The following is a 26,923-nucleotide window of genomic DNA, read 5'->3' as shown; positions in this document are numbered from 1 at the left end:
TGACCCCATTTGGAGTTTTCTTGGCAAAGATACTGGAATGGTTTGCTATTTCCTTCTCCAGCTCATTTTACAGATGAAGAAACTGAGGCAAACAACCTTAAGTGACTTGCCCAGGGTCACCCAGCTAAGTAAGTTTCTGAGGCTGGATTTGAACTCAAGTCTTCCTGACTCCAGGTCTGATACACTATCCATTATGCCACCTAGATGGCCTCAGTTAATACTTTACCTAAAAAACAATAGCAACAAAAGCAAAACGAGCATTTTAACATTTTAAAAAAGTTCTCCTGGTGTTTTGTAGCCTTTTGGAAACTTCTAGGGACTAATAGTCTTCCTCAGCTATCATTAGTCCTGGATGGGAAGACTTATTTTCTCATTTGGCAAACTCTCTACAAGCATTTCTGCCCCTGTACCATAGTTACTGGGGCAAGTAGGTGGGCTTGGAGTCAGGAAGAGTCATATTCTTGAATTCAGATCTGGCCTCACACATTTACTAGCTGTGTGACCCTGGGCAAGTCACTTAACCCTGTTTGCCTCAGTTTCCTCATCTGTAAAATGAGCTGGAGAAGGAAATGGCAAACTACTCCAGTATCTTTGGCAAGAAACTCTCAAATGGGGTCATGAAGTGTCAGGCATGACTGAAAAACAGCTGACCAAAACCATAGCTAAACCCATAGTCAGTGCTACCTCCACAGAAGTGAAGGCTATCGATAACTCTTTTAGAGGTTCAGAGACTGACTCGCCCAGTTTCTGCCATTTTGACTATTAAAGGGTAGAGTTGTTCTGGCTAGTTTTTTGAGTTGTTCTCCTAGATTATTAAACAAAATAAGTTTTAAGAATATGTTCTGCTCTTTCAGCAGCCATGGCACAAAAACATACATAGCCCTGTTTAATTGAAAACTAAGACATTGTGGATCAGTGGGAAAAAAAGTCACTGGTCTTTCTACAATCCGAAGGCCTGAGTTTGACACCCAGACTGGTACCCGGCTAATAAACTCTGTGATCTTACTTAACCACCCTGTCTTAGTTTGCTCACCTTAAAATGGGGATCCTAATAATACTGGTTATGCTTCACTGACTACTCCACAGGGGTATTGTGATGAAAATATTTCATATGTTTTATTTTATTTCTCAAATTCAAATTCCTTTTGTTAAGCACCTACTACTGTGCTAGGTGCTTGAGATTCTTCATATATTTTAAAGTACTAGTATTAATATGTGTGGTTTGCTATTTATTATTAAGAGAGAAAGTAGAAAGGAAATCCCCAAGTACTCAGACAAGCACAATATGGGTTTAAGTGATTGATGAATCCAGAATTGGTTGGGACAGTATAGACTGGAAAAGTAATGTATTGTCTCTAACTTCATGAATTGTTAATAAGACAGATTGATAGCAGACACCAATAAAATAGGTTGCCTTAGAGCCAAACAAGTAATGCCATTATATGTTTTTTCCAGATAATAGATTATGTGTATTCAGTTCCTTGAAAATACACTAAATGGATAATTGATAAAATGGTACAAATAGAGAATTTTCATCTTGGTTAGTATAAAAGTATTTTATTTACTTTTAATTAATTAATTAATTTGTTTTAGACAATTGGGGTTAAGTGACTTGCCCAGGGTCACACAGCTAGTAAGTATCTGAGGTCAAATTTGAACTCAAGTCCTCCTGACTCCAGGGCTGGTGCTCTATCTACTGCGCCACTTAGCTGCTCCAAAGTATTTTATTTACATGAAGCAAGCTTTCACCAAAACAGATAAGAATTTGTGAGACAAAATACTGAAATTGAACAGAAAAAACACACTTTTCTAAAGGAAGGCATGTTGCCACTAAATGTTAATTAAACAAGGAGAAATATTTTTGTGACCTCCCCACTGTATAGCTTCCCCCCCCAGTATATTGTTATAATGTGTGTGTGTGTGTGTGTGTGTGTGTGTGTGTTGTAGAGAATGATGTTCTTGAACAACAGATCTGCAGCAACAAAATCATTGAATCACTGAATCCCATTCATGGAATTTGAATAGATAATAAGATATGAGTCAGATTCCTGGCATGAACAGTAGGAGCAATAATTCTAGTGTAATATAGTGGTCTAAAAGTAGTATGAGAAAGAAATTAGGGTTAGAAAATTGTTTTCATAGTTAAATGTTTTCTGAGATGGAAATTAGTGGTGTTAAATTAATAAATTCCCCTTCCCTGCCTTTCACTCGTGTAATACTTCTCAGTATGCAAAATAGAGTATTTTTTTAAAAAATCTGTGTGAAGTTCTGAGGATGAGATCCTACCTTTCCAATGATTTTAATCATTCAACTGGGAATGAAAAAAAAACCCAAAACTGTAGTTCTTGGGTATGGAGTCATTCCTGACAGGATTGTTATGAGGATCAAATGAGAGAGAGAGAGAGAGAGAGAGAGAGAGAGAGAGAGAGTGTGTGTGTGTGTGTGTGATCTTTAAAGTGCTGTAAGTTAGCTACTCTTGCTATTATTTTCTTACCCAACAAATTTGAATATATGGAGAGAGATAAGTATGTTGTTTTAAAACTCTCAAATTACCAATCACTAATAAACATTTGTAAATTTTCATCTGGTTATATCCTTTAGTACTTAATGGTGCCATTGATTAGGCATTCCTTCTAACAATGCACCATATAGTTTTGAAAATAATTTTTTATTGATTTCTTTTGTTTTTACATCACCTGCATTTCCCAGGATTCCTATCCCCCTTCTAGAGAGCCATCCCTTATAAAAAGGAATTTAAAGGGGGTGGGGAAATGGTGTGAGTAACAGTTCGGTAAAGCTAGTTAACACACCACAAAAGTCTGATGTTGTATGTCCTATTTCACATCCATAGTCCCTTCCCTGTGCAGGGAAGTTGGGGAAGTGCCTTCTTATAGCTCTTCTTTGGGACCAAGTTTAGTTGTCATTTTACAACATTTTGTTTTGTTGTTTCTGTTTACATTATTGTAGTCCACTTGTTCTTAACTTTTTTGTGTGTGCCATGGACCCTTTGGCATCCTGGTGAAGCCTATGGGACCCACTCTTAGAATAATATTCTTTGAAAGCATAAAATGGGGCAGGTAGGTGATGCAATGGGTAGAGCATCGGTCCTGGAGTCAGGAGGACCTGAGTTCAAATGCGGCTTCAGACCCATAACACTTACTAGCTGTGTGACTCTGGGCAAGTCACTTAACCCCAACTGCAAAACAAAACAAAACAAAAAACATAAAATAAAATGCATAGAATTAAAAAGGAAGCAAGTTGTATTGAGATGGTGTTTCCAGAATTGACCTTGCACACAAAAAGTCTTTGGAGAGAGTGGGCTCAAACTTTAAATCACAAAAGTATGTGTCTCATGAGGACCCATGTAAAGGGATAACTCAAAATTTCTGGTTATCAGAAATCCTTTTCTCTCTTTGAAGATTCCTCATGAAGTTCTACCTAACTGTGCCTCTCTGCTAGTCTCCAGTGGTTTGTGTCTCTGTACAGTCTATAGCTAGGATATCTTTTGTGGTGTAAGAGGCTACTTTCTAATAATAATAGTAGGAATAACAATACTGTTTGGCTCTCTGTAGCGTTATGTAGCCAGGATGTCTTTTTTTGGGTAGAAGAGACCACTCTCTATAACAATAATGATAATGGTAATGACAATGATGGCTTTTTATAGCACTTTCAGGTTTATTTAGTGCTTTTTAAATATCATTTTATTTTAGCAACAACCCTGGGAGATAGGTGATATTATATCCCCATTTTATAGATGAAGGCGTTGAGGCAGACAGAGATTAGGTCACTTGCCTAGGGTCACAGAGCTAATAAGTATCTGAGGCAGGATTTGAACTTGAGTCTTCCTGTTTCCAGGTCATTTGTTCTATCTACTGCACCAACTCTAGCTTCTTAAAGCTGCTTCCTCCCTGGGGTGTCTATCTCTCTAATCCTTCTGTGTCATGTTTGCCTTTCATTCGTCTTTTTCTGCTCCCTGCTAAATAAGCTATTACTTGTTCATACTCTCCAGTAAAATAATGTGATGGTAGGAGGAGGGCAATGTAGTACTTTGTCAGGTTTCACTCTCCTCACTCTCTTTGCTGTCCTCTGGGACCAGGCACAAAGGACCTCAAGGGATTCCTGAGCCTGGAACCTGGAGTTCCCCAGGCCTACATCTCTGTTGAAATTCCCTCCAGCCATTTAAAGCTCTCAGATGCAGGAGTCAGTAACTTCTGTTCACTTCTTCATCCAATCATAAAGGGATCATAGTATCCTCTACCACATTGTTTACAGTGACCAGGTGTGGGGAACTTGCAGCCTCTGTAGGTAAGAACATTTTGTGGGGTGTGTGAAATTGGGAGATTCTGGAGGGTATTAAAATTATGGAATTGTCACTGTTTCTCCTAAGGAATCCAATTCTACAAACATTTATTTTTGTGTCCAGAGCATTCTTCTTGGCCAAGACACTGAGACAGTATTTTTAAGTACACAAATTGTTTTGTTTTGCTTTGTTTTGTTTAATTAGACAAATATGTCTATAAAAAGTATAAGCATGGTAGCTTTTAGGTCTGTGAAAGAAAGGTGTAGCATTCACGAAATCAGCCTTGTTTTCTGTAACTGTCTTCGTTGTGACAGAAGATAAACAATGCAACTAATTTATTTTATAGGATGTTAGGGTTAGAAGGAACCTGAATGGATGGAATTTGGAAGGAATGCTAATGGACAGAAGTCCGTCAGATTTTCCCCAAAAATCTGTACGTAGGCATTCTCAGTGTTGACTGTAGACAGATGTTTATGTACTTTTCATTTAATGATAGAGAGCCGTAGAAATCACTGCAGATGGCTAAGAAGTGGGGGTGATGATCCATGTGGGTACACTCAGTGTAAATTTGGTTGTCTGGCAAAATTTCTGCAGCACTAACGATTTTAGGAAATTCTTTGAAAAACTAGATTAATATGAACAGTTTTTTTTTCTTTTATGTTTTGTTCCTTATCTCTTTTATAAGTTTTCCAATTTTACTGTTAACCTTGAATACCTAGAAGAATAGAAGGTCCAATATTGACTGTGTCATAATTCATTTGCTCATTATAACATAAGAAGTTCATTACCTATTAATATGTTCAGAAAATATCTTAAAATTATTTTTAATAATGGATATGCCTTTAAAGGAAGTGTATTATAGTGGATAGAGAGCTGACCTTAATGCCAAGGAGACCTAAATTCAAGTCATGCTTCTGACATATTCTGGTTGTGTGACCCTAAGCAAGTAAGTCTCTTAGCCTCTCAGTGCTCTAGGCAGTTCTCTAAGACAGTCAGTTACAAAGTAGGTTCTGACTTGTACTTGTAGAAGGAATTTCCTGACCCAGGAGTTCCCTATGCTAGTGAAACCAGTGAAATGAGGCAGGTAGGTGGTGTAGTGGATAAAGTGCTGGGCCTGGAGTCAGGAAGACTCATCTTCCTGAGTTCAAATCTGGCCTCAGACACTTACTATCTGTGTGTCTCTGGCCAAGTCACTTAAAAAAACCTCTGCCTGCCTCAATTTTCTCATTTGTAAAATGGGGATAATAATACCACCCACCTCCCAGGGTTGTTGTGAGCATCAAATGAGATAATTATTGTAAAGCACTTAGCACAGTGCCTGACACATAGTAAGTGCCATATAAATGTTAGCTATTATTATTATCACAGTTCCAGTGCCTGCCTTTATATATTTCATTGAAAAAATATCAGTTTAGTTGGAAGTTAATCTCTGCATCTTTGATTTGATCAGTGTAGAGGACTGCTGGTTTGGGAACTCCCTTCATTGATGCACATTTGTAGCTGGTCTGCAACTTAAAATCTTGGTGCGTTGTCTGGGACACTGTGACTTGTTAGAGGCAAGGCTTGAATCTATGTCTTCCTAACTTTGAGATTGCCTCTCTGTCCCCATGGTGTCCCAGCAGAGTTTAGTAAACCCCCAGAAAGAGTGACACTAATAAGATATCTTCTACCAGCCACCTGGATTTACACTGATGGTGCCTACATCACTCCTCAGCCACTGGGTGACTGACATGTTCATTCCTTCTATGAATATTAACTACCACTTATATGCAGTGGATAATGTCTGCTACTCAAAATACAAAAATAAATGATAAATGTTCATTATACACAAGGAGCTACAATCTGTCATGTGTTAATTAAGAAATCATTTATAACCTCATATTTAAATGACTAATGAAACATAATTTTTTTTACCAGAGTTATGATATAGCATGATTATTTAGCTTGTGGATATTTATTCAACACAGCTTTGAAAATAGCTTGATTTCAGTTTTTATCAGGGCATAAAATCATAGTAGTTAGAAGTAGATAAGGGCCTTAGAGCTCATCTAGTCCACTCCTTTCCTTTTGCAGATGAAGAAACTGAGGCTCATTGTGTTTAAGTGACTTGCCCACAGTTACACAGTTAGTAAGTAATAAAGCTGGGATTTATCTTTTCAATATATCATACATTCAGTTCAAGAAATATTTAAGTATCTGCAAAGTACTAGACACTGGAAATGCAAACAAAGAAGGAAAAGATTCTGTCCTCAAGATGTTCTATTCTGTTGTTTTCACTTGAAACTCTTGAACTCTTTGTTGACTCCATTTGGGGTTTTCTTGGCAGAGATCCTGGAGTGGTTTGCCTTTTTCTTCTCCAGCTCATCTTTCAGATGAGGCAAACAGAGTCAAGAGAATTGCCCAGGGTCACACAGCTAGCAAGTGTCTGAGGCCAGATTTGAACTCAGGAAGATGAGGCTTTCTTGCTCCAGACCCAGCACTCAAACCACTGTGCCACCTAGCTGCCCTGTCCTCAAGATACTTAATTAAAAAGGAGGCTGAGGCAGATGACCACACCCACATGTAAGTGGCTATAAAATATTTCCAAGTTGGGGGTTAGGAAAGGTGTCTTTAGGTGGTGGCCTTTCAGTTAATCTTTGAGGGAAGTCTCAAAGATTTCTAAGATTTGGAGATAAGTTGGCAATATAATTCAGCATGGGAGACATTGCTGGAATTATTTATAATTTTCAAAACACTATATATAGGATAGATTTATTAAACTATTGTACAGTACATGATAATTTATTATTTGCAATATTTTAATAATAAGAGATTACTAGATTGAAGGTCAAGAGTTCTGAGCTCCTATTCTAGGTCTCCTTTTGTTACTGAGGCAAATCTCTTCCTCTCTATCTCAGTTTCCTTTATCTGAAAAAATAAAGGAATTGGTCAAGATAGTCTCTAAACAATATGAGTCTTTGACTAAAAATATTAAATACCAACCTATTCTCTATTAGGATTATTTATCTTGTCTCTTCATTTCATAGTTTTTGTTCTGTGTTACTGATGAATTCAGAACGTTTGAATATTCTTAGATGATATGAAATGAGTTAGTCAGCTGACATTTAAGGGCTTTACATGTGCCATGCACAAAAGGACCTAACATTCTAATGGAGACAATATGCAACTGACTATGGACATGCAAGATTTATACCATGTAACTAGAAGGTAGTCTCAAAGGAGAAGCATTGAGGTACATTGAAAGAACTGGACTGCAGCTGGGACTTGTGCTGAATCTTGAAGGAAGCCAGGGTTAAGTAGGAGGCAGACGTGAAGAGCAAGAGTACTCAAGCACGGATGATAGCCAGTGCAGAGCCAGTCACGAAGATGGAGTGTCCTCTGTGTTGAGTTGTAGATTGTGTGTAAAAACACTGGAAAGAAGGGGCCAGATTGCAAAGGGCTTTCAATGCCATGTGGAGGATTTTATAATTGATTGGAAAGGCAATAGAATGCCACTGGAGTTTTGAGTAGACACTGATACAATCAGACTTGGGGGGAAATGACTTTGGCAGCTAAGTAGGGGATGGACTGGAGTGGGAAGAGACAGAAAGAGCAGCTAGAAGGCTATTAAAATAGTGTTGGTATGAGCTGGAGAAGATCTACACAAGGAGGGTGGCGGTAGATTGTAGAAACAACAAGACTTGACATAGAGATGAGCTAGGTGATGTGAATGAGAATGAGAAGTGGAGAATGATACTTGGGTTGCAAGCCCTGGGTGACCAGGAAGGATGATGGTTTCCTAGTAAACCTACTCTAGATTCTAACCAGAGGAGGTGACTTAAGTTTTGAACTAACCCAAGAATATTTTGGTTTTAGTTACGACATAATGTGACTTACTATAAAGAATTTCTGAGTTGTCCTAAGCATTAGTTAGTTGTATATATTTGCTGCTTTTCTCTTAGTGCAATTTGAACTGCTGTGTGGCCTGCACATAAGAATTAATTGATGAATTGGTATGTTTATGGTCATATTTCTTTTATGACTTAATTTATTGTGAGTGTTGACCTAGAAGATCCCTAAGGTTTTTTTCCCTAAAATTCTTAGAATAATACTTCATACTTGTGCCATGCTTTAGAATATTGGTTCTTAGAATGAGGGTACTCAGACCAGGGGTCTAGAAGGTCAAAACTGTTTTCATATTATTACTGAGATGTTATTGCCTGTTAAAATATCCCTCCCTTTTCCAACTAACATATCTGTGTGAGGCCTGATTTTCTTCATGTACTTAACTCAAAACAACATCATAAGGGATTGAATTCAGAAGCAGATATAAGAATCCAGCTGTCTTCTGTTAAGCTAGACATTAAAGAGATTTTCAAAAATATGTGAAACTTTTTCTCTCTAATTTTTTTGTTATGGAACGTTAGTTACTATTTTTTACAAAAATTGTATTACTTCTGTTAATGTGTAATAGGTTTATTGTTATTTTTAATGAATACATAGATATCACTTTTAGTTTCTGACATCTGTAGGTATAAGTCACATAAACAAAAGTTCTTTGGAGGTTCCTCCATTTTTAATAGTGTAAAGGGATCCTGAGACCAAAAAGTTTGAGAGCTGCTGCCTTAGAATAACGGGGAACTTTGAAAAGTTTGTTATTTTATAGTCATAGCACTTATGTGAAGCAGTCAACATTGGGGATGTTGTCCATATTCTACTATTGAGAAAGTTGAGACTCCAAAGCAATACATAGATAGTAGTAGTAGTGATACGGGATTAGAACCCATTTTGTCACTTTACCTCATTTCTTTCGTCTACAGCTGACTCTCTTCCTGGAAGAAAAAAAAAGATTATCTTTTTTAGGGTTGCACAATATTACTGATGAATAATACGAAAATCTTATCAGATCCTTTCCCCGAGACCAAAAGAAGTGATTGTAGATTGATTACCAAAAAAGAAGCAGTTTATTTTCTGGTAATTTTTTTCTCTAGTAATTTCTGTCTCAAGGATCTAAGTTGAAAGCAGATTCAGTCAAATTATCTGAGAAAGAAAATAATGTAACATATGGTTGAAATAATTTGCCCTGTTTTAATTTCTGCTGAATAATAGATTTGACATAATAGCTATTTTTAAAAATTACACTCTACCATGAGGTAAAATGAACAATGTGCCTTTTAATTTGCCTATGCAAGTAGCTGAGAAAATTGTATCCATTTAGCTAAAATACAGTAACAAATAACTCGATGGGATCAAACTTAGAGCCCAAATAATTGATACGACATTTAAATCTCACTGTTTTGTACAGAAAGTATACTATTATTATTTGATATGAACTTAATATGTATTCAGATCAAATCTCACTTTTAATATCATATGATAGATTTTAAAGGCCCTTAACATTAATACTTAAAATGTGAAATGTGATATTTAAAAATTAGCTCACTTTTTCAGGGAAAGATGAAAAACTCAAAATATATACAGTTTACTTGGTTACCTCTCTGTTGAGGGAAAGAAATAAATTTCTGATTTGTCTTAATTCCAAATAACTTAAATATTTTAAATTAGTCTTAAGCAAGAGTTTTCAAATCTGGGATTCATGAACTTTTTGATAAATATTTTGAATTGATACTTTTGAAAAAGTTTTAATATAATTGATGTTTTCTGTGTGATCCAATGTATTTTTATTTTATGAATTTAAAAACATTATTCTGAAAAGGGATCCCTCAGCTTTATCAGACTGTCAAAAGGATATGATAACTAAAAAAGGTTAAGAATTCTGATGTAAAGGAAGAAAACATTATTATCTGTAGAAAAAAACTTTCAAAACCCAAATAATCACTTTATTAGCTTCTGATGAATCAAGACCCGTCAATGATTTCTACCAACCTTTTCCCACTTGTGTGAACTTTATCAGCAAAATATTTTGGAAGGCCAGCCTAATCCTTGGTATATATTATTTTTGTTGATGGGATCAGACTCAGAGACATCTTAATTCATTCATGCCCAGTTCTTCTCTAGAACTTTAGAATGGATCCTGTTAACAGCATTGAGGGAAGTGACAAAAATTGAACAAGACATAGTGGCCATAATCTATTTAGATTTATTTATGAATTTTTTCAGATAAAGGTTATCACATGGATTTATTGACACAGGTGTTGTAAAAATCTCTGTTCTTTGGCAATATATTAAATTAAATCCATTGTTGTATTAGCAATGTGTGTTAATGTAAACACAAAAAAAATTAGAGCAACTTAAATTAAAAAAAAAAATTTTAGCCACTTTGCCCATAATCCTAGATGACAAATATTTTATGTGGTAATATGGTATCTCACCCCTTAGAATCAGAAGAGAAAGGTTTGAATTCCTGTTTCACTACATATTGTATGACCATGGGGAAGTAATTCTCCAAGTCTCAGTTTCCTAAATTGTAAAATAGAGATAATAATATTTGCATTTAATTACAATTTTAGTTTGTTTTTCAGCAACCATTGCCCAGGATGAAGAGGTCAAGAAAGTGTATGAAGAACTGAGCAAAACCTTCTAAACTAAATCACTACACTTTGATAATCAGTATCACTTCCTTGTGAAAGTGGTTATAAAGGAGAAAGGAAAATCTTTTTGAAAATATAGATCAGGATCAAAAAATGAGAGGCCAAAGGCTTATAGTCTTAAGCCTCTATGTCATTACTAATTTTTTAAACATGGGAGTAAGAAGACATTGGATGTGAGAGTACTGTACATCATAAAAACAGAAGTTAGTTATATCTTCATAGACAACGATTATAGATACAGAAATCTTTTCAGAATTAGTTGTCTGCATACAGTTGATTAGTTAGTGCAAAGAAGAAAGTAAATATTTTTTTAAGGTTTAAGAACAACAGGTACTTTGTGATTACAGCTACTGCAACCTGATCTGTTTATTTTTTTAAATTAATTTTTTTCAATTCTGTCCCCCCTACCTTTCTTACTTCCAAAGAAAAAGAAAGGAAATGTATATAGCTATGGTAAACAATTTCCTGATTTGACAATGTCTAAAAAAGATATATTTCAGTCTGTACCTTGAATCTGTTACCTTTCTCTCAGGAGGTGGGTAAGATGTTTCATCTGAGTCATCTAAAATTGTGATTGGTCATTGTGTTGCCGATTTTTTTTAAACAAGTCACTGACTCTGAAAAATGAAAATAAAAATAAAGATATTGATTATTATAACCCTTTTTAATATTCATTTAAAAAATGAGTTCCAAATTTTCTCCTTCCTCCCCTTCCTTAAGCTGGTAAGAAATTGAATACAGGTTATACATGTATAATCATGTAAAACATTTCCATATTAGTCATGTGTAACCCTTTTTAGAAAAGGTCAGCTCTTAGAAAATTCACTACTATAGGGAGAACAAAAGACACCAGAAACCACTTCAGGCAGCAGTCATTTCATCTCTTTCCTAAGTAAAGAGACATGATGGACAGCCCTGGTTTAGCATATAAGCTCATTTGGGAAACATTATGGAGAAGGATGATGAAAGATTATAAGCAGTATTACCTCAAAAAGTGGTGAAAAACAGGTAGAGTGAAAACATACATTTAAAGAGTTTTAAACCTAATCCTAAACCTAACCTAATCCTAACTCTACACCCTAATCCTAACCTTAATAAAAGGATTTGTTGTGTAAAACTTGGACTCAATCAAAAGGCCGCACCTAAGGACCTGGAAGGCCGCATGTGGCTTTGAGGCCACAGGTTCCCCACCCCTGGTTTAGACTAAGGTCCCACTAAATTACCCCTAGAGCATTTTTAGATGAAACTGAGGACAACAAACAGATGAGAAATGCAGAAATCCGTTAGCATTTTTACTATTTTTGTAGACAGCAATAATGGGGCCACCATTTTGGGAGTCTATGCCTTAGCCACCCAATGTACTATATGAGGAAACAGCAATAGTGATTTAGGAAAATATGTTGGAAAGAATGGCTATATATATCCAGAAGAAATATGAACAGAATATTTAAATTCACAAAATATATACGGAAGAAATGTGTTAGAAATAGTACAATTTTAAAGGTGCTCAAGGAAACATTTTCGGGGTATTTCAACTCAAGAAAGTTTTCCAGATAATGGAAAACTTCTTATATTGTGCCTTTACTAAACAAGTAACCAAAAAGAGAAAACATAGGTAACAACCAATCTATTTGCATACTTGGTCCTCTTTGTAAAGTCTTGATGAGTATGTTCTATTCCTAAATTGACTCTTGGGTTATATATGAGAAAAGAACAGGCAGGTTTTTGTTGACTATCTTTTATTTCATAGTCTACAAAAACACTGTGTTCTTTCAAAGAACATTCTGTCTTTGCAGATACAATTTACCAAGAGCTGTAGAAAATATATTTTAGTATCTTGATTTTTCTTCAAAAAAAAAAATGAGAGGCAATGCAGTGTAGTAGAAAGAGGATTGGACTTGGAGTCTGGAGAGACCTAAATTCACTTCTTAAGATGCATCACTTTCTCAATGACCTGGGTAAATCACAAAGTCTCTCCGAGTCTCATTTTTCCCATCTGTAACTGGTGACAATAACAGCTATAGACATTATCTCACAAAATTGCTGTGAATTAGATGCTACCCTAGAAAGTGCTTTGCAAACCCTGGATCTCTTTGTAATTGTCAGCCATTATTATCATATGCATCAGTGAAAGAAAATACATATTTGAAGGCTCTCCTGAGATAAAATGTCTCCTGTACACATTGTGATTGTATGAGACTAACAGATTTGACTGCAGAAATGAATTTGCATTGGTGTTCCACTGAATATTTTATAAACTTCTGTTGGTCACCTAACTTGTTTCCCATTATCATGGAAAATGCCCTGCTTATGGTCCAAACAAAAGGGTCTCCAAATGCTCTTATTCCCAGATGATGTGCTAATCATATGAGTCTTAAAACACTAGAATTCATCCAGTGAAGTCCATAAAAATTTAAAGAAATTGATCTAATTTATGTATCTTTATATATACATAAGGGGGGGGGACCCTGAAACCTAGAGAAACAAAAGGAGTAGATAGCGTCCCATAAAGACAGGAAAGGGCTGCATACGCCTTGATATACCTCCCATTTTCTTTGACTTGTTTTCCCTTGCTAATTGACTCCCAAGAGGATAATTTCAGTTTACTTTCATCAGCATACTTGTTTGTATAACATGATTTCATAAAATAATTTTTACCCCTTGTTATAATGAGATTTTAAACAGAGTGGGCCAGATCCAGCTCTATTGGCCTCATTTTTTGCTTTTGCCGGTATGATGTTGGATTTTTTTTTTAGGAATAAAGCCTTGACTTCTGTCATACATTTATTAAATTGATTCATAGAAAATCAGGAAAAGTGTATCATGGGGGAAATTATTTTACCGATCATGTCCTTTTAGTTGAATCGTAGTGGCTATAATTAGCGCTACTGTGATAGAAAGTTACCAAATGGTATATCTGTTTCTAGTAGGATATGTAGGCTTTTGCGCCAGCTCTGAACAGTATAAGTAGGTGTCTGAACAGTGCTTATATGCCTAACAATATAAGTTAAAATCTACACTGAACATTTGGGAATTGTTTGTTGATACAGAAACTGACATCTTGAACCTTAGTGCCAGGGGTATGATTTTAAAATATTTCTGAATATACAAGAAGAAAATACAGCATTTTAGAAAAAAATATGTATAAATTATGCCTTTACTTGTGACTCTTTACAAAAGTGATTCTAATGAATATGTGCCCCAAATTGATGCTTGAGTAAATGTGTATATTTTGACATTTCTTTTTTATTGCTAAAAATCTAAAAAAAAAAAAAAATCACATAGAAATCCCAGAAGTTGAGAAATTTTTTCCCCTTATTCTCTTGAGTGTAATTCTTCCCGTTCTTCATTTACCACATTTCTCATTTACTTTAAGCAGATTCTTTTTTTGTATGTGAAATGGCAGATTTATTATTTATATACATATACAAACATTATTGTTTCTTTATGTAAATATGCTAATTAAATATTGTAGTTAATAATCTGTATCCTATCCTCTACTGAAATCTACTTTCTTGACTCATTGTGTTGTGGAAATTAACATTGGGTTCTCCCAGGTTGTACCAGTAGAGCTCAAGTTCCCAAAGGTCCTGCCAAAGCTGGAAAGAATTTGGGATTGAACCCTGCCGTGAGCATTGTGTCTCTCATCTTAAGGACCGGCCAATAAAAGTTCTAAGAAGCACATTCATCAGCCTGTCCATAGGTGAATTTTTCAGCCACATCAACTCAAGAAAACTCAACTAAGATTTAAAAGGATTGAGATCTGAGTGAATGAAGTAACCTCACTGATAAAATCATCATGCATCCTTAAAGTATTTTATTATACAAATAATGTATCTTGTAGAGCATTGCTTCTCAAAGTATGGTCTAGGGACTCTGAGAGTCCCTGAGACAGTTTTCAGGAGATCTAAGAGGTCAAAACTATTTTCATAGTAATAGAAAGACATTTTCATTTCTAATAGGGTAAATGCCAATAGATATAATCCACATAAACGTGCATACTTGTAAACTAATGTGTATGCATAAATGAATAAACTATAAACATAAGTTTGTCTGACAATCAAAATTAGAATCCGAGAAGATAAAAGTTATATTTAATTTTTAGCATTTCATGGACCACATAAAATCAGTACTGTCTACTTGGAATGAGTAATCATTAGGAAGATATAAGTGACCTTTTAGCCCCATGAATTGCTCCTTCATGTTTCTAACCAATAAAACTCTGTACAGTGGTGGTAGGAAAATGGGAAATGTATGCAGTAGAGGCATCCAACACGTTCACCTTTCTCCTAAACTAGTTATGCTTTGGTCTTGTCCCACTAATCTATATTACTCTCAATCTATATTCCTTTCAGGTAAGCTAAAAGTTATTTGATGGGGCTATGTCTTAGGCAGAGGCTGGGACATTTTCACAATCGTCATAGTTCACCAACTTGTTCAGTTGTTTCAGTCCTGTCTGACTCTTCATGACGCCATTTAGGGTTTTCTTGGCAAAGATACTGGAGTAGTTTGCCATTTCCTTTTTCAGCTTATTTTACAGATGAGGAAACTGAAGCAAACAGCATCAAAAGATTTGCCCAGTCTCACACAGCTAGTAAATGTTTCAGGCCAAATTTGACCTCAGGAAGATGAGTCTTCCTAATTAAGCCCCAAGCTCTATCCACCTCTTTCTGCCTAGCTGGCCTGTTTCACCAACTAGTTTGTGGTTGTTCATACCCTTCTATCTCTAAATAGAAAGTAGAGTTTAATAGCTTAGTAACCTTGGGAAAGTTGATTTCTCTGGGCGTTACCTGTAAAATGATGCCAATGAATACTTGCCCTGCCTAGCTTTCATTGTTACCTTATGTATCAAAGAATGTATGTGAAAGGGCCTTTAAAAGTAGAATGTGCCACCAAGATTTAAGGTAGTGTTATTATCTGAGTAATAAGTATGTGTGCTTTCTAACACAGAATCAAACTTTGTGGAACAAATTATGAGATGATTACATCTATTGAAGAACTACTTTATAAAAATCTTCAAGTTTTCCACTTTTTGTGAATTTCTTTGATTCCGTTGATTGTGAATGGATTTTTAGCAAGTTTTTCTCAGTACTTTACATGATAAGGATGCATCTCTTGTATATAAAATGATATAATTACATTTCTGAAGTAGGTTCCAAAGTAGTTGAAGTTTGTTTTTGTCCACATCTCCACTTTCTGTACCCCTTTCTCTCTTCAAATATTTCTTAGTGTTTAATCAGTGCTTTTGTCACTTTTCCCTGGCAAAAAGGTATAGTTAAAAGAGCACCAGATTTTTAGATTGTTTTGCTAATAACTTGGTGCGTGACCAGCAGGGGTGGGAGAAGGGGTGCTATCACTGTTCTTTTTTTGTAAGGTGAAGGGGAAGATGGGTAAAATGATCTCTTAACTTTCATTGATCCTTAGACTAATTTATAACTGAAATGAAAAGATCTGGCCTCTTTTAAAAAAAGTTCCTGCATTATCAGGTGGGAGGTTTTCAAAATTACCTATAAGATAATATCACAGGTAAAGTCCCATAGGAAGCTACCTCATCAACTAAACTCTTAAGGCCAGTTCTCTTAACTGGAATGTACATGATATGCCATGAATCTGAATTTTTATCCTTTTTCAGGATCAAATATGCGTCTTCACGTTTTCTTCTAGTCTTAGTCATTTACCCCAAAACATGATAAATGGTTATTGTTGCCTTAGGTGATAAAATTAATTAAATACAGTGAATGAGAATAAAAATTAAGCTTCTATCAGTTTCTCAAGTACGGGGAGGGAGTAGTTATCTAATGAACTTTTTTTAAACTGACCTCTTTACTTCTGGTCTAGACTTAAGTCATAGATAGTGAACAAAGTAGATTAGAATACTGTCTTTATCACATACAGATTTCAGTGGGTAGTGTAAAATACCCTCTCTTGTATTGTGTTCGAACCCTGCTGTTGCTGTTCCATATAAGAAACCTAACTCTATTCTAAGAGGAAAACACCATGTGGGAGAGACTCTCTCCAGGTTGTCCTGCACACTCACGCCATGTGAACCTTCCTGAAATTCTCTACTGCTTTGATTTTTTTCATTCTCTTGTTTAAGGTCCTTCTTCAATGGCTCTCCATTGCCCATACTGGATATAGTCCAAAATATGTGTTTTATTTTATTTTGTTTTTTTTTAGGCAAGTGGGGTTAAGTGACTTTCCCAGGGTCACACAGCTAGTAAGTGTCAAGTGTTTGTTCTGAGGCCAGATTTGAACTCAGGTCCTCCGGACTTCAGGGCCGGTGCTCTATCTACTGCGCCACCTGGCTGCCCATAGTCCAAAATATTTAATCTGGCTTCTAAACCCTCTATAATTGGGAGCCAACTTTGTCTCCCATTCTTCCTAATAGAAAATCTCTGCTATAAACTGGATTACTTTCAGGCTTCTCTCCCAACCAGTACTTATACTTTTCCTCTTTCACTTTCTATTTTGGCTCATGCTTTTTTCTTTAGCTTGGAATAATTTATCTCTTCTTTTTAGTACAGCCATAATGCAACCTATCTAGCATAACCATCCTTCACTGTCATCTCTCATCTTTCGTGAATTCCTCCCAACCCACCACTATGGTCTTTTCTCTATAAACACATATGGTATTTGTTGATTATAGCAACTAATTTTGTACTGCCTCGTACCTCATAGGTGGTTTATATTAAGCTGTTATCTTATTTTCAGTTTCCTTTTTAGGTGTGCATTTCTCCAACTAGATTACAAACTTAGGGCATGCCTTTTTAAAGGAAATTAATTCTTTTACAATACCTTAGAGGAGAGGCAGCATGGTACAGTGAATAGTATACTGACTTAGGAGTCAGAAGACCTGGGTTCAGATCCTCTCTCTGATGCTTAATATCTGTCTGATCTTGGTTGAATGACTGAGCCCCCAAGGTTTCACTTTTTTCATCTGTAAAATGATGAGGTTGGACTAGAGGACCCCTGAGGTCCCTTGTACCTCTAAATCTATAATCTTAGGATCTCTATCTGTGACTTTCAGATAGTAGGAACTCAGAACGTATTTATTGGTTGACTAGTCTTATAAAGTGCTAAGAATTTGTTCCCTCTAAAAAAAAAATTAAAAATTCAGTATTGAAAATATTAACAAATTAACTTTTAATGGTCATGGCATATTTTTTTTTCTTATTTCAGTCCCTCTTTTATAAATCTGCTTTTCTATAGCTTCTAAACATAGAGATATGTCTATAGTACCGCATAAAGTTACATAATTTCAAAATTCTGGAAATAAGCTATCTCTACTCTTGCATGAGCTTCTTATAGTTTACAATAAGGAGGTTCTTTAACTCCCCCCCCACAAGTTTATGAAACAATTTTTTTTTTTTGGCAAAAGGTTTTGGTAAGATACCCTGAGATGGAGAAGATGAGTATTCTATTTCTATAATAATTTAAATACCTAGTTTGGAAAAATGTGTTATTTATAAACTTTTAAAAAATATATTTCAAGAATTCATGCTTTATTTAAGGTATTTATAAGGGTGTATTTATATAAAATATTTGTGTTGGAATCAGTTTCCACAGGCTTATTTTTGCAAGTTGTTTGGTAAATTTTCAGTTTGAGCATTTACACCTCAAAAATCAACAAATGGTACAAATCAGGCCTTGAATTATTATTTTGTTGATTTGTCCAGATTTAAGAAGGTGATAGAGAAAATGTTAATAATGCAAATTAAACTTTAAAAGTGGAGATCTGATTGTTAAACATTTACCAGCACACCCTTGGGTATTTGCTTATAATTCTTAATGAAATAGGATAAAATTCATTTTCAAAATCTCTTTATTATACATTTCCTCTCTGTTTGTGAAATAAGGAAATCTAGTCAAATACTATTCTATAATTCCTTCCTTAAAGGGTCTTTTATGGCTAGGAACTTCCTGTTCTCTTGGAGGATTTGTTAATTCATTTTACTGTTAGTAGCATATAACTCAACCCTTTATCCAAGTGGTAAGCAAGTAATAAATTAATAAATATTAAAGTTATTTTTAAGGTACTGGGCATAATTTTCCTACTCTTAAGTAATGTTTATTTGCAAGATTTGCCCAAACAGACTTACAACATTTGTTCTAACTTTTAAACCAGTAGTTTGGCAATGTATTCAGTATACTAAATAAAAACCATTTTGTCCTGAGTATAAAAATAAAGGAAATAGAACTCCAAAGTATTAAATCTAAGAATGTGAGGCCATTAGATATCATTAACTCTCAAATGAATAATGTATGTTTAAAATTAGTTGGAAATCAGCATCTTAAATCCTAATGCACAGCATGCATTATTCCAAGTTAAAAACAAACCATTTGTTGTGTGGGATTTATTTTAAAAGATAAAATTTCACATTGTTTTTAAATACACTATGGAGATTAATTTTAATGAAGATCACTGTAAGATTTCAAATATTTAACCATAAAGCTGGGAGAAAACCAGTCACAGAGCTATAATAAAAGGCTACAAATGCATAAGCTTTCAAGGTGAGATGAAGGATGGGTGAGGTGTTTTGGGTAGTTGTCTAATGGGCATCTCCAATGTTTTGCTGGCAGAAGGACTCCATGAAAGATGACAGAAGAAGTTATTGTTATAGCAAAGTGGGATTACACTGCACAGCAGGATCAAGAACTTGACATCAAGAAGAATGAGCGTCTGTGGTTGCTAGATGATTCCAAAACTTGGTGGAGGGTAAGAAATGCAGCCAACAAAACAGGATATGTGCCATCTAATTATGTGGAGAGGAAGAACAGTTTGAAGAAAGGCTCCCTGGTTAAAAATCTTAAAGACACATTAGGTAAGTGTTACATGCTAATTAGGACAAAGAATGTAGAATTGAATTATTTTCCAAAAATGAAAGGCTTTTACTTTTTCTTTAGGAGGTTTTCTTTCTTTCTTTTTTTTTTTCCTTAAGGTCTCTATTGAATGACAAGTCGTTATCTTTCCAGTTAGCTTATTTTCAATATCCCTGTGAAAAATTATACAGGTCAAGATAGAAAAACATGATTTTTGTCAGTTCGGAGAGATTCGTGAGTTTATAGTCATATGTAATTTGACACGAGTATGTTTTGGGCCAAGGCACATGTTCCTGTCTTCTCAAATCAGAAGTCAAGAGGCTCCTGAAGTAAAATTACCACATCAAAAAATCCACAGCTGTGCCCATATCGTTCCATCACATCTTTTCTACAATATGTCAAACACGTATCTCTCTTTCTTGCAAAATCCAATACATTTGGCCTTTACTCATAGGAAGGAAAATAGCTATATAAGAACTGTGAATTCAGGTGGCTTTTGTACCATCCTAAATTGAAATGTGGGAACGATATTTTATGGTTGACATGATATACTTTAGGTCGTCTTCACTGGTCTGTTGAGGTACCATGTCATTTTTGCTGAGGCAGATATAAATATGGCTTTAGCTAGAGTTCTAGATAGTTTTAGGAAAGACAGTATAGTAGAAAGATAGTGCTGGGCTAAAAGTATTGGAAATTTTGTGTTCAAATGTCACCTCCAACACTATATGGCTGTAAGTGATTTTCTCTCTTACCCTCAGATTCCTCCTTTGTAAAATGGGGAAAATAATTTTCATACAACTGTTTGGTTGTAGGAAAGAGCTTCCTAGACCTTAAAGTGCTATGGACATTTATGGTAGAGGAATTTTAGATCTGAGATGAAGAGTATTGGAGCATTTGAGGCTCAAGGTTTAGTCTTTATGTTTATTGGTGCTGATAGACACCACAGCCAGTTTCATCTCTGAAGCTCCAAAGGCAGGATATGGAAAAGTCAGGCGTGGGTTATTTAAAGTTATTAGGATACAAAGTGACTTGCAATCCAATATTCTTTTGAATATAATATTTAGTTCAAGTAGATAGTGCATATAATTTTATTTAAGACTTTTAGTAATACAGTTTCATATATATAGTCAAGTATCATTTAGTCAATGTAGTCTGCCTAAATTTATTTTGAATTTTTTTAACTATAACAACAAAAAGTAGAATTTTCTGTTGTAATCATTTCAAAAGAGTTCAATATTGTTATCAGTTTCTCTCTAATTTATTTTTCCCTTTTATACTCTGTGAGATATCTGAGATGGATGTGGGGGGAATAATCATATTTTATGGTTACATACCATAAGGAATGAGAGAATCAGTGTGGCCTGGTGGATAAAGAACTAACTTTGGAGTCAGGAAGACCTGAATTTAAATCCCACCTCTGATACATGGTGGTCCTGTGACCCTGAGCCACTTAAACTTTCAGCGCCCCAGACAACTCTCTAAAATTGTAAGTTACTGAGCAAATGCTAATCTGCGGTGATGTTTCCTCCCAGGAAGTTCTCTACACCAGTGAAATCACAGGGGGACATCAGAGAACTGGAGGTGATGGGTTCATTCAGCAAACCCTTTATGCTGCTGCAGAACATTCCTAACCTTTTTATCATCGATATGTATTAGAAGTACTATTACTGGTTTCTTCAAGGGAACTCAAAGCTCTTTATTTAAAATAACTCATTATCTTTTTTATGTTAATGAGAAAAATGAGGCACAAGACTAAACACAGAAATCATGCTTATTTTTTAAAGATGCTGAGTTTTTAGGTATCCTTTTTCTGTCTAAATACTTATGTAATCAATCTATCAATTAATAAACATTTATTAAGTGACTACTAGGTGTCAGGCATTGTGCTAAGCACTGGGGATACGAAAGGAGGCTAAAGACAGCCCCTGCCCTCAAGGAGCTTACCCTCTAATGGGGAGATATCATGCAAACAAATACACCCAAAACAAGCTATATACTGGATATGTAAGAGGTAATTAACAAAGAGAAGGCACCAGAATTAAGAGGGGTTGAAGAAGGCTTCCAATAAAAAATGAGATTTTGATTGGGATGTAAAGGAGACCAGGGAACTTTCTTTCCACTAGATTATCTCCTTTGACTCTTGCATCTATATGTCATTTGAAGAAAATATAATTGTCTATAAAAAACTTTTACGTTATTAGTAGGTGGAAGCTAAGCATCCTAGATTCATTGTGTTTCAGTTGATTCATTCATTTCACTTTCAAGACATCATCCAACAATCTGTTTTTCAGAGATGTTGATGTATTACAACTAGTTGTAGTTTTCAGCCTCTTTTCTTGCTCTTTTAATACTCTCTGAGGGTTTTGACAGGATTTTAAAAGATAGAAAGCAGAATTGAGAAAATTACATCATCATCTCTGAAAAAATGAAGAATTTAGTCAAAATTTTTGTTATATTCACTGAGTCTTTAAGGGAAAAATAATCTTTTAACTCAAACTGGAGGAAGGCTGGGCCAACCGATGGCCAGCTTCTTTCAGTGGGCTTCATTTTTTTCTTAAGTTGTGGTAGTTAAAGTACCTCCATGGGATCCTAGAATCTTAGAGTCATACAGATCATCTAGTCCCACTTCCAGCTGAAAATATGGGACCCACCTTTATAGTATCCTTGATAGATGGTCGGCACCTTTTATTTGAGAGTTCACTGCTTTGTGAGGAATACTGTAGTAGTTCACATATTTAATAAGCTGGATTCTGCCTTTCCTAATTTCCATCTGTTGGTTCCTTTTTTGCCCTTTGGCTTTATATAGAATGCCCAGCATCTCCTCCACCTGATAATCTTGACATGTGAAAGTAGTTATTGTGTCCCTCATCTGTTCACTTTTCCAGGATAAATTAACTCATTGTTTTCCATGGAATTTTTATATTTAGAATGGAAATAACCATTATATTTGCAATAAAAATATATGTGTAATAAATCCATTTTTCATCATCCATGCTTCATTTTGTAACCTAATAAATAACTTTTTAAGGGATTAGATCCATCCATCATGGAATTTAAATTCATAGTATTTCTTAGTTCATCTTACAGAGGAGCTTATATTTACTGAAAATATTTTATTTCATTTTCTAAAAGCATCATCTGGGCATAAATTTTCTGATGCTTATTTGCTCTAATTAATGAGTAAAGTAGTAAGCATATGTTAAGTAAGAACTGCACCATACTTGCCAGGAACATTCTTCTTTGCTCTGAAGATACAAGGACAAAAGAGCTCCTGTGCTGGAGTTTGCATTATTTTGGGGGAATGAACAATTACACATGTAAATAAATACAAAAGGCAATGCAGCCCTGGGGATAGGGTGGGGTGGAGAATCAGGAAGGGCCTCATATAGGAAGCAGCTTTTGAGCTGAACTTTGAAGGAAGGTAGAAATAGAATTGACCAGGGTTAGCATGTAATTAGTTCTGGGATGTGAAAGAGAGTAGAGTTGAGGATGATTTCTAGGTTTGTTTACCTGGGTGACTAGAAGAATGGTGGTGTATTTAACAAAAATAAGAAAGTTAGGAGCTAAGCTAAGGAAATGTCAGGGAGTTCCTTATTTCTCCACAACCTTAATTCTAATATAAAGGTTTTCTTTTTCTTCTGATACCATTGTCATTCCATTTTCAAGAAGAACGATTGTAACCCCCTGGGCTTCCCCTAGGCAGATGCTCCCAAATCTGTCCCTGATCTGCCTCCCCTCAATTCCCTAAGCAGAACATTTTTACCTGGATGTTCTGCTGGTACTTCAAATTCAACATGTCCCCTAAGTGAAATATGAGCTCCTTTAGAGTGATAATTTTCATTTTGTCTTTGTATCTCTAGGACCTAGCATAGTGCCTTGTGCATGATAGACACTTAAATATTTGTTGAGTTGAATTGAATTCCAAGATTAGCTGAGACCACAGTTGTAATACAGCAAAAATTTTCTTTTCTTTGTTGCAGTTACAGAGAAGTACAGAGATTAATAATAGACTTCTGTGCATTCTGATACTAGCTGTGTCACCAATTAGCTGAGTGACCTTGGGATGAATCACTTAATTTCTCTGCATTTTAATTTCTTCATTTGTAGAAAAGGTATAATTAAACCTACAAGGTTAAAAATGAATTAAACCTTTCCAAGGAGCACTTTGAAGGAGGGAAGGATACTGTAGAAATTTATGATTTTAACAAACACATTTGTAGAATTCCACAGTATTGTGAGTTTTTACATTTAAAAATTAAGTTGTCTACCTATTGTTTTCCCAGTGGGTTTCAATTTCCAAATAAAGTTCACTGGAAAAAATCAGAGCTCCATATTGTATTTGTTGACCATACATTGACATCATTAGTAACTATGGTTCAACAAAATTCTAAATTTATTTTATTGACAGGATGTCACTAGCAGATGCCCTTTTTGGAAACTAGTCAGCTGTGAACTCTGATTTCCTTGTTCTGCGAAATTTTGAGAAACAAAATGAGGAAACTTTTTTAAAATAAGTTTTTATGGAAATTCAGATTATACCAATTAATTCCAATTCCATAGAACTGCAACCACAGCCAACTTAATCAGTACAAGTTTTTAAGTACCTACTGTGTGCTTGGCACTGTCCTAGGTGCTGGGAATACAAACACAAAAAAATGAAACAGTCCCTGCTCACAAGGAGCTTATTACCTAACCTGAGTGTAAGCGTCTTTTCTGTAATTGTGCTCTTAGCATGAGAAATGGTAGCATGTTTCTTAAGATTTCTCATATTATCCATTTCTATGCTGAGTAACTTTAAACACAATACTTTTGACACAAAGTCTCTCTGTTAGGAAAGGAATATGTTGGCATTGTTTTTGTTCTTTAATAATTTATAATTTAATTAAACAGTATAAGCTATGTTACTTCCACAAGGGTATAACATTTATGTAATGTATCTACTATTTCACTCAATTTATGCTCATGAATGGTCAAAGAGAATTTTTCCTCATACAACAAGGAGCAATTGTCATAAAATATTTCTGCTGGCAATATCCGGCCTATTTTGAAGGGGTCATGCATAAGGTTTATGTAGAACTCTTAATTTTAGAAGCAAGCTTTCTTGGAAAGAAGGATTGGATTTATTTTGCTTTGTCTCAGAGGACAGAACTAAAGCCAGTGAGTTAGAGGAGAGAAGATTTCAGCTCATTTTAAGAAATAACTCCTTAACAAGCTTTCCAAAAATGTAAATGATTTTCTCAGTTGTTACTGTGAGGGATGGGGAAAAAGAAAAGGGAGAGAGAGAGGAAATTTTCAAGGAGAGAGACTTGATAACCTCTTGTCAGAAATATTAAAGAGGAGATTCATGGTGGGACTGCATGACCTCCAAGATCTTTTCAGTGCTAAGATTCTTAGGTTCTAAATTATATAACTGATTTTTAACATCTTGTAACTTGATTTTGAAAATCAGTGTTGTAGTTTAGAAAACAGTAGATTGATTTTTGTATTAAATGTCCAAGCTTCTCACCAGATAAGAGGCATTTAAAGGATATTCTTTGAGACCATTTTTGTATAGCTGTAATTGTTAAGCGTGTTTCCTTATATTTAGTGGAAATCTGGTGACCTAAAACTTTCACCCATTGGATCCAGTTTTATCCCTTGGGGTGAAGCAGACTAAGTCTAGTTACCTAGTTCCCAGGGTTGTTGGGAAGATCTGTTATAAAATGTTTAGCCCAGTGCCTGGCATGTAATAGGCATTTAGTTAATGCTTATTTCCCTCTCTTCTTCCTTTCCTTTCTCACTAAAACGTTGCTCATATTCTTGCAGTTAGAAATATTGTAGTATCTTAGGCTGATAGATTTATTGCTGAAAGAGATCTTTCAGGTTGTTATGCCTGGAAGAAAGTTAGCAGAAATAGTGAAATCTGGACTGGGAGGGGAGGTGCGGTTGGTTTTGGTTTTGTTACTGTAATGAATAGCTCAAATTCAGACCAGTTGTGATCAAGATAACTGCAGGACATTTAGCTGTCTAGCAAGCAGTTGGAAGGTCACTGAGTCTTTGTGCTGCGAAGGGACCACCTTGGAAGACTTTACTGTCCATGCTCAAGCCTCATCTTAGAGATGAGGAAATTAAGACAGGTGGCATTAGGGAGAGAGGCAGAATTAAAACTCAGGCATCCCCATCCCCAGGCCAGTGCTCTTGTCACATCCTGAGTTATTCCAGCACTAGACTTCAGAAAAGTCACCAGCATAGTGAGAGTGATTTGGGAGTCTTCCCTACCATCAAAGGATTTGGAGCTGGAAGGGCTTTAGAAATCTAGTTTATTTTTTAAGGAAACTGAAGCCAAGGAATTATAAGGAAAATGAGATATTGGGTCCATAACTGATTGTACTTCATATAGAGAGAAGTTTTGTTGAATTGGGTGTATACACACATGACAATGACATGTACACACACACACACACACGGATACATATGCATAGCTATTCAAAAATCTTGGTGCAGTTTTAAATTATTAAACATTATTACTACACTAAGATTTTGAGGATGCCCTACATACACACATGTGACTTTTAAACCTGTGATGGAAACATTTTGCTCTCTGGGTCAATCTTGCTGACCCCGTAGAAAGATTTCCTGGTTTCATCTAAGGACAAATCAGTTTAACTTAAAATCAAATACACTGTTCCTTCCAGGTGAGTTAGATAGAATTTTTGGTTCTCTCTTAACTTGGAAATAGTTTCTTGTCCTCTTATCCATTTTTTAGTTGGATCTCCAGTTGTACATCAATTCTTTAGACAGATCTTTGGCATTCTTCCCTAACACCACTCCATGGAACATAATCTGAAGAAAGGAGGAGGAAGAGTGGTGAGAGAGAGAGAGAGAGAGTGTTGAAGTTTAAAGTTTGCAAAATGCTTTTCTAATAGCTACTCACAGGTATTTGGAGTTCTTTATTTCTTTTTGTTTTTTTAAGAGCAAACCAGCTCCACAGTAGCAGTGTTGATATGTAGAAATGGTCCTCTACAAACCAGATTCCCAGGTGAAGGATTTATTTTTGTTGATAACAGCTCTTCTCACCCCCCACCCCCATCCCTATTAGAGGGTAGGGCAAGAGGAGAGGGAGGAGTTAGGATAGTCTATTTCCATAGACTGTTAGACTGTCTTCTCATGTACCACCCCCTCATTCTCTGGCCTGCTTCTTCTCTGTCTGTCTGTCTCTCTCGGTCTCTTTGTCTCTCTCTTGCACTACACACACACACACACACACACACACACACACACACACACACACACA

At 35.5% G+C, this 26,923-nt stretch overlaps 1 protein-coding gene across 3 annotated transcripts in view; it reads left to right on the top strand.

The window, feature by feature from the left end:
* Positions 1-26,923, top strand: part of LOC114046277 (cytoplasmic protein NCK2) — a 192,998-nt gene that overhangs the window by 117,165 nt on the left and 48,910 nt on the right. For all 3 annotated transcript variants that reach the window (XM_027866566.1, XM_027866567.1, XM_027866568.1), the window contains one exon: positions 19,411-19,652. In XM_027866566.1, coding sequence (XP_027722367.1) covers positions 19,427-19,652 — 226 coding nt within the window. In that variant the 5' untranslated portion in view covers positions 19,411-19,426. The remainder of the gene's footprint in view (positions 1-19,410; positions 19,653-26,923) is intronic.

Source organism: Vombatus ursinus, unplaced genomic scaffold (assembly GCF_900497805.2).
Source record: "Vombatus ursinus unplaced genomic scaffold, bare-nosed wombat genome assembly UNPS02014781.1, whole genome shotgun sequence".
Lineage (NCBI taxonomy): Eukaryota > Metazoa > Chordata > Mammalia > Diprotodontia > Vombatidae > Vombatus > Vombatus ursinus.
The sequence above is the reverse complement of the archived record's forward strand: the minus strand, read 5'-3'. Positions and strand labels throughout refer to the sequence as shown.